Source organism: Sinocyclocheilus anshuiensis, unplaced genomic scaffold (genome assembly GCF_001515605.1).
Source record: "Sinocyclocheilus anshuiensis isolate Anshui unplaced genomic scaffold, SAMN03320099.WGS_v1.1 scaffold491, whole genome shotgun sequence".
Taxonomy (NCBI): Eukaryota; Metazoa; Chordata; class Actinopteri; order Cypriniformes; family Cyprinidae; genus Sinocyclocheilus; species Sinocyclocheilus anshuiensis.
The window spans coordinates 788298-797180 of NW_015551041.1; the positions used below are offsets into that span (position 1 = coordinate 788298).

The window sequence follows — 8883 nt, forward strand, 5'->3', positions numbered from 1 at the left end:
ATACACACGTGTGTGTGTGTGTGCGCGCGCACGTGTGTGTGTGTTCATAAATTAAGAATGTAATGTATATATAAAATTTCTAGAATATTCTATTTATTGCTCAGGATGGGTGGGTGTGTGTGTGTGTGTGTGTGTGTGTGTGTGTGTGTGTGTTGAAATACATGATTTGATATATAATTTCTATATGATTTCTGCATGAATAAACGCATATTTTATTTTGTAGTTAATTTATTAACTACTACATTATACTACATTTTTCTTGTTGAATATCAAAAATTATACTTTGAAAACTAAATGAGTACATTTTAGAATTTGGCCTTGTAAAATGAGATGTTGGATTTTATATGAGTATTTTTTGTATTTTAAGTACTGGTCTTTTTCTTGTTGTTTTTTAATTGTTGGTACTGATGTTCCATGGTTACAGTAAAATAATTCAGTGTTTTTAATGACAGTCATCTTTAAGAACCTGTAATAATGCTGAAAGGTCAATAAAACAATAAAAAATCTGATTGAATCTGAATCTAACGCATCTGTGGGACATAAAAGAAGAGTTTTTCAGAAATGTCTTAGTGTTTTGTTTTGTATTTTCATACAATGGAAGTCAGTGGTCATCAAAACGGTTTATTTACTAACATTCTTCAAATAATCTGTGTTTCACAGAAAAAGAAATTCATAAAGGTTTGAAAATGACATCAGGGTGAGATATTAATGATGGAATTTTCATTTTTGGGTGAATTATCGCTTTAACTTTCATTGTCTTTAGGTGTCAGCGTTAACTTGATGCTATGGCACAAACCCATAACAAAAGCCTTGTAATGGAAATGCATAGTAATCAAACCAGGTGAAGCTTGAAATTTATGTTGGAAGTTCATCGTATTAGCCAATTAATAAAGTTATTTTCAGTCGCATGATCATGGTGTGACCATTTGGAAAGAAGGACATAAACACTGTGATAGGTGAGATAATCAAGATTAATTGAACTAATGTTCCTGAAGAACTAGCCCATTTGCTAATTTTCTCAGTTTGCTGAGCACATCACTTAATTAAGAGGTAATTCGTCTTCCTGTTCACACACAGTGTGTCATATACCTTATATTAATTGCGACGTTATGTGGTTGGAAATTAATGGAGAGTGAATTGATTTTCTTGATGGGGCAAATGCTAGTCTATAGTGTCCTTGTTCTTGATGAAAGTTATGGTTGATTGAATGAGTCTCATGTTGCCCTCTTGTGATTTCAGTCTGCAGGAGGCACTCTATCCTCTATCACTTCATATGGTCATTTATCCATCTTTGCTAATGCTGTTTTCAATTCAACTCAGAAAGTCACAATATCCAACTTGAAGACCGTTAATGATAAGTTTTGACTTTGACTTAAACAAATAAAATGCACTAATGAGTTGAAGTTCTTACATGACAGTTAAAAACACTTTTTTGTGAAAATTTTGCGTCAACATGACAAAAAAATACTATGACACATGTCAAAACTGCCTCATGAGGTTAGTTTAGGTAGACAATAAAGCAACTGAACTGAATTGAATTGAATTGAATTGAATTAGGTAAGGTGTCTTCTTTTTAACCTTTGTGGGTTTTTTGACTCATTGCTTGCCCTCTCAGTGTGAACCGCAGGTGTTGCTGTGTCCATACACATGTCAAAACTGCCTCATGAGTTTAGTTTAGGTAGACAATAAAGCAACTGAACTGAATTGAATTGAATTGAATTAGGTAAGGTGTCTTCTTTTTAACCTTTGTGGGTTTTTTGACTCATTGCTTGCCCTCTCAGTGTGAACCGCAGGTGTTGCTGTGTCCATAATGCCCTCCACGTCTCACCAGGCTCACTGTGAAACAGAGAGACCAGATGCAGCTCATTCCTGCTGACCTATTCGGTACCTACTGCTATAATGGCGCATAATTTAGCTGTTGTGTAGGTGACAGATGGCCCAACTCTAAAAGCCCCTGTGTTGGGTGCTAAAACCCCCAGTGATATATGAGCATGCAAGTCTGATAAATCCTCCACATCATTCGTTCTGTGACGGCAATTCATCACCTGTGGGAGTTTAGCGTTGGAATTCCTATTGGATTTTTAATGAAAGAGAAGATAATGTGACTTAAAGTCAATGAGTTCTGTGAATTTTTTTCTCCCACAAACCCCACCTTCACACTGACAAACTCCACCTCTTCATTTTCCACTATTTTCTCGTATTTCAACTTCCCAGGCACATCCAATTTTTGGGCCAGCCTCTGTTGTTGTGTTTCTGTAAATATCAAAAAGTTATTTTTATCTGAAATTTAGACTTTGGTTAAAATACACATGGGTTTTTGCCACATTAAAAGGCCTTTAAACTTGATGTATTTTCACATACACTTTGTGTAACTGTGACTTCATGTTGTTCTTTTCATCTTGAACATCTCATCTCATCTCTTCTTTTACGTTTATGTCTTCTCAGTTGACAGTTTAATTAGTCAATTGTAAAACACTTACAATGAAAACAAGTTGTCATTTTCTGTATAAATGTATTTTATAACAAAGTGTCGTACATGTGTCCTGTTATGATCTATTCTACAAAGCGTAGTCCATCATAAACTTGACATTGTTTATTTTACCAATGACACAGCACTAGTGTTTCTACAAGCCCACAATAAAAAGACTCGGCCACTGAGGCTTTGCGCTCTGTGTAAATAGTCAAGCACAACCTTTCATGTGCTGTTCTTTGATCCTGCATGAAATAACGATTCTCTTCATGCTCCCCAGTGAAGTGTGACATTTAAACAATTTGTGGGTTTTTGGCAATCAATGTCAGATTTAGCAAGAAATGTCTTGGACCACAAACCACACAGAATCCATTTCATAATGATCCAGTGGTGTGAGTCGGTATCAGATTATTGAGAGATATTAGAGACACATAGTCCAGTGTCCACTGCATCCCAAACCATTGCTCTTCTCTCAAATGGAGTTTTTGGAGTCTGTTTCTGAATCATTGGCTTTAGCCCTTGATCCCCAGATTGGTATAATGTGTGAAGGTAATATCTCAGACTGCTGATTCCGTAATTTCCTGTAAAGGTGATCACTCCTCCGCAACATGCAAATGAACGAACAGGCCACCGCAGACACAATCAGAAGCAGCGCAGTGATGCTGATTATCAATCCGTCATCGAAACCATAATCAGTTTTTCCAATTGAAACCTCAGCAGTACTGACATTCACACAGTTTTTCAAATGTCTACTTTGCAGGTCTGTAATTTCCACACACACCTTGTACTGCTTCAGTGGCTGCAAGTGTGTGAGGTTGAACGTTTTTACATCTGACAACACATGGGCGGTGAACTGCAAGGAGCGCTGCTGGGATGTGGTTGACCACTTAATATTTGACACAAGACTGCCCTTGGGTGGCACCCAAGAAATCCTCACCGAATGTGGCTCAGTCCCTTTGACTTGGATGTGCAGGGATTCATTTGCCGGCAGCGGGTAGTACCCGTTTACTACGACCGAGACTGATCTCATATCCACACCTATGAGATTGTGGGCCACGCAGGTGTACTGCCCAGCCTCGTTCTCTGTGATGCCATAAATGTCAAACGATCCCTCAGGATGCAGGTGATGCTTCTTGGAAATCATCTGAGGCAAAATCTTCTCTCCTGAAGGTGTGACCCAGTAGATCTCAGGTTCAGGATCAGCAAACGCCCTGCAGTGCAGAGACACCGAATCCCCGGCACCCACATTGACCTGCTCGGGAAGGCTCTCCGGAGATATTAGTGGCAGGCAAATATCCGCCATTTCACGGAAATGCACATGCTTGACAAGTCGACCTTCAAACTCTGAGGGCCCTGCGCATAAGAGGGCATCCGGTTCCATGAAGCGGACCTTGGTCTTGTTCATATTGATCCAGCGGATGACACAGTCGCAGTAAATAGGGTTGGAGTGCATGCTCACCTCCTGAATGTTAGGCAAGGATTCCACCGTCACATGATGAAGGGCCCGGAGCGCATTGCTATTCAGCATCAAGGACTCGAGCCTCGGGAGTTTGGAGAATGCATTCGGGTGGATGTAGGAAAGTCGGGGGTTGTTCGTCGCTTCGATTTTGGTCAGCTCTGGTAGGTTGTGCACAGCAAAGCTGTCGATGGAAACTAACTTCGGCATGCTGTTAATGCCAAGTTCTTTCAAATGGATCATGTCCACAAAGTCACCCCTTTGGATCCTCTCTATGGGATTCTTGTTAAGGTCCAGAAACTTGAGGTTCCGCACTTGTCTGAGAGCAGCTTGAGGTACTTTTGGGAACATATTATCATAGAATGACACGCTTTCCAGCTTATCGAGTCCAACCAGGGCACTGTCAGGGATTTCGGTTAGGTTCATTCTGGTTAGCACAAGACTGCGGAGATTGATAAGGGGCTTGAAATTCATGTCCTGTATTCTGGCAATTGGATTCTCTCCTATCATCAAGATTTCTAGCTGGAAAAGGTCCCGGAACCACTCTGTTCTTATGGCCCTCAGCTGGTTTGAATTAAGATGGAGCCTCAAGAGCTTGTTAAGCCCTTGGAAAGCCTCTGCACTGATCGAGGAGAGAAGGTTATGGTTAACATAGAGCTCCTGTAAGTTTGGGAAGTGTGCAAGGCAGTTATCATGAAGGCTGCTTAGCCAGTTCTCCTCTAGGTGCAAAGACAGAAGTTGTGGAAGGTGACCTAGAGAGACATCACTTAATGAGGATATGTTGTTTCGAGATAGGTCTGCCTCTGTTAGGTTTACCAGATAGTCCAAAGGACTGTCAATCTTTGCGATGTTGTTGGCCTGCGATAGAAGTACTTGTGTGTCTAAGGGCAGCCTCTCAGGCAGAGACAGAAGTCCTAGATCATTACAGTCCACAGTTGGAGCCTCATTATACATGGACGAGGGAGAGAACCAGGGTCGGACTTCACATTTGCACAGCTTGAGGCACACAGCCCTCCACTCTGTGGCCTGAACTGAGTTAGTCAGCGCCAGCAAACAAACTGCAAACAGCAAATCTTTCATCTTGGTCCTACTCTCTTCAGCTTGTAATTGGTCCTTATGGGGTCTGGTGTTAAAGGCGTTAAATTCACAAACACAGAATCATTTGTTATGACAACAGGGTGTATTTCTGCTGATGGCAAGTCCCCCAAAGCAGCAAGTTCGCCTGTTGTTGTCCTTGGCGGAGAGTAGCAACCTTTCAATTTACTCTGTTTTGGGTTGTCATGCAGGCTGCGTATGTGAAGGTCAGCGTATCCTTAGGGGAATGGAAGCGGGGAAAGTGGAAATCTGCAGGGTGAGCTCAGGTTCCTGTGGGGGACGGACCACTTGTCTGCCATCATTATTATGTTCAATCAGTCACACTCATCACTTCCCATCTGTGGAAAATAAGAGACAGGAGAGAGAGGAAATGAATACGGTGACACATTAGTGTCAAGAAGAGCCATACTGGCATTTAGGAGCATGATGATATATTTAGACCATACGAGTGAAGGTATTATTTGCTTTTTCGTGCCATCAAATAATACATTATTGCTGGTTTGACCTCATATGTCTACCCCTCCCACATCTATCATGTGACCACTGGGACTGCTCTTGCAATATATTCAAATGTCAAGGAGGTTTTATGTGCACGAGGGCAGGTGTTAAGAAAATCTGCATACATCACAACCATTCTGTTTAGTGTATGACTGGGTTTTGCGCATAAGAGCATCAGTATGCAGTGCCGTCTTACTTCTGTCATAGATCATTTTGTAATTGTGAGATAATTAGCTTTATTTGGCGACTGACTGGCCAGACACTTAAAACTGTTGTAACATGCTTTCATTTCTACGCTATAATGCGCTGTGAATATAATAACTTACTTTAACTGCATTTATATGGAAGCCAGTTTAACAACTTATCCTGTCATACATAGCGCATTTAATTCGTGTTTTGCATTTCTTACAAACGTGTTATTCAAGCATACTAAGGGCATTGCTAACATTGGTTTTTATTGTCTCATAAATAGACATTAAAGCCAACTGAATGCACAGAGGGGCAATTATTTCACAATGAAGTGCTATCCCAAAGGGCTCAGTGATAACCACTGCATTTTGTCTTTCAGTGGCAGCTGCTAGTGGGCACAGTAAGTTAATTAAGACGTTTTAAAATTTACCTGTGAACTCAGACTCTGTGCTTTGTACCTATTGTATGGTTGACTAAAACTATATTTGAATGCATTACACAGTGAGCAAAACCCAGTAAGTTGCTCTTTAACCTTTTATATCGTGACGAAAATCTGATGTGGTCTGTGTATTTCAACACAGCATTTAATATGAATCAGTTTTTAATCAAATTGACAGGGTGTCTTTAAAATACGGTACTCTAATTCTGTCTTGGACAGATTGTTAATTCGGTTGCAAAATGGATTGCTGTGCACTGTGAGGTTTGTGATAAGATTTATGTTCAATGATATTGATTGACTGCCCTAATATAAATATAAAAATTTGGGTGCTTACACAGAAAATCTCAGTGTATTTGCTAGATCTTACTCCATATGTTGAAATTATTATTGGCTTGCAACCTTGAGGACAGAAAGCACAAAGCCTGTGCTAGATGAAGCTGTCAGTATCACTATAGGAGCAGGTTTGTAAAAGAACTCCTGTAGGACAGTGTGCTTATGTTAGTCCGACTATAGCAGCGAGTCAACACAAGCAGGTGGGAGCATTTTTTTTTCTCCTTTCTCCTTGCATAGCCATCTGTTTGGTCCTGTAGTCTGATTTTTGGCCAGGATTGTGCAAAGATCACTATTCATCCCAACGACCGTACAAATTATGAGGTTGTAAACTTATTTCAGAAGCTGCTTACTGTCTGATGTATGAGAATTAGGTGGTGTGTTGCCATGTTGAGGAGAGACTAACTAAAAGCAGTTGCTTTTCAACAAGCAATTAGTTGAAAAATAGCAAAAACATCAGTTTTTGTTACATTTTATGTGCACCGTTTTACAGCCAAGCAAGATATCCAGATTTGCTCTCCTATTTTCATCTCTTATATTTACATACAATATAGACAGTGTTAGAAAGTCTGATTTGTTTTAATGAATCAGTTCATAAAATAACTGATAAAAAAGACATAAATCGATTCTGCATAGATGTCAATATTTATTTTATTTTATTTTTTTTGTAGATGTCAGGATTTTATATAAATATCTAAAATCAAAAATAAATAAACAGATTTATAAAATAAATAAAATTAAATATCTCTATTAAATAAATTCTTAACATTTCTTAAAATTTTCTTTAAAAAAATCTTTAAATTTGTGTGTGTGTGTGTATATATATATTCTAACTAAAGTGTGTGTAGCAATTAAATATATTTCTAAATATAAATGTCAAATAAATACAATCAAAAATCTTTCTTAATTTTGAATTGATGGAATTTTTATATATATTAGTTTCAGTGTGTGTAAAATTAAAATAATTATATATAAATAATTAAAATATATATTAGTTTCATCCACTGTTATATATAATATATAACTTCTTGACACTTTAATGTCTTCACTTTGATTTTAACTGCAAATTTGTCTCATAATTAAAAAAAAAAATGTTTTTCTCAAATACCTCATTTATTTAACAGATGATAAACTGTCATTATCTGCAGAGAACATGCTCTTTGTTGCTATGACAAGCACAACATGGATGCACTGAGCTGAACACAAGTGTGAACAAGTATTGATACACACACAAGGACACACATCTCGCTTGCTCTCTCCATCTTTCCCATTTCCGTCCATTTTCTGTTAAGGGCTTTGCGCTAAAGATGCCCACACACTAATTTGATTTGTTCATGTATGTGTCCTTCTTAACTAAGAGAGCCCTCAGCTGTGGTTCATGAGTGTTGTGCTCACTTCATTATGTGAAACAGGTTTGAAATAGTATAGTGCTTCTATAGCTGAATGCTTGAAAGGGTCAAAGGGGCAGACTATTTCTGCTCACATGCACACAGATGCACAGTATCTGGAGAGATGTATATAATGTAACTTAAACACTATTATGACATGATTTTATCAGTGATTCTTTGTGGTTTATACAGCAGTTATTGCTGCTCGTCTAATGTGATTGGACATGGTGTTTAGGGCTGCACGATATTGGAAAAAACTCACATTGCGATATTTTATTTTTCTGCGATATATATTGCAATATGAAAAAAAAAATCAGATGACTTCAATAGCTCTATTTGGGGAAAAATAATCTATGATTGGGGTGATTTTGTAGGCGAGTAAATCAGCATAGGAAATAAACAAATTACAAGCATAGATAAATATAACAGAACAAATTAAACTGCTGTGTGTGAAGTGAACCAATATACTGTTACACACATTATATTCTTTCTCAGTTGTTTCCCTTCACCTAAGCCATAAGCAACTGTTTACAAGGATACTTGCAGGGCACAGTATTTCAGGCACAAATAGTTGCGGAAGTGAACGGAATTCAGAGTTCACGTGCATCTGCGTGCGTTGCTCTCACTGTGTCTACACCGGACGCGACGTGACAAAATACTATAGAACCCATTTTAATCAGTGATGCTGTGTGACTGACTACACTAGATGCGGCGCACGGTCACTTTGTCATGTCCGGTGTAGACAGACTTTGGGGCCGTTCAAATGTTGCGCCTAAAAACGCGAAGGACTTTCTCCTTCTTTCCAAAGCACTGAGAAGGGTATAACTGCAGCCTGGAGATCTCCAAATGGGGGCGGGAACTCCAAAACGGGGTGGGAGCTCCAAAATAGGGCGTGGCTTCCTCCCATTGACAGACAGGCACATGACACGCATGCGCAATTTTTTCCCCCAATCCACTTCAGTGCAAACTCCGCCCCACAGCTGATTCTAAAGATTTTATTGGTTGTGTCAATTAAAGT

General features: G+C 39.0%; 2 protein-coding genes across 4 annotated transcripts in view; one reads left to right on the plus strand and one right to left on the minus strand.

The window, feature by feature from the left end:
• LOC107661462 (mitochondrial inner membrane protease subunit 2-like) overlaps positions 1–8883 on the plus strand; it is a 94337-nt gene that overhangs the window by 67498 nt on the left and 17956 nt on the right. The gene's annotated exons all lie outside the window — the stretch shown is intronic.
• Positions 2523–8883, minus strand: part of LOC107661461 (leucine-rich repeat neuronal protein 3-like) — a 12699-nt gene continuing 6338 nt past the window's right edge. Inside the window, exon 2 of the mRNA XM_016451051.1 lies at positions 2523–5359. Within this exon, the coding sequence (XP_016306537.1) occupies positions 2943–5006 (2064 nt within the window). The 5' untranslated portion in view covers positions 5007–5359 and the 3' untranslated portion in view covers positions 2523–2942. The remainder of the gene's footprint in view (positions 5360–8883) is intronic.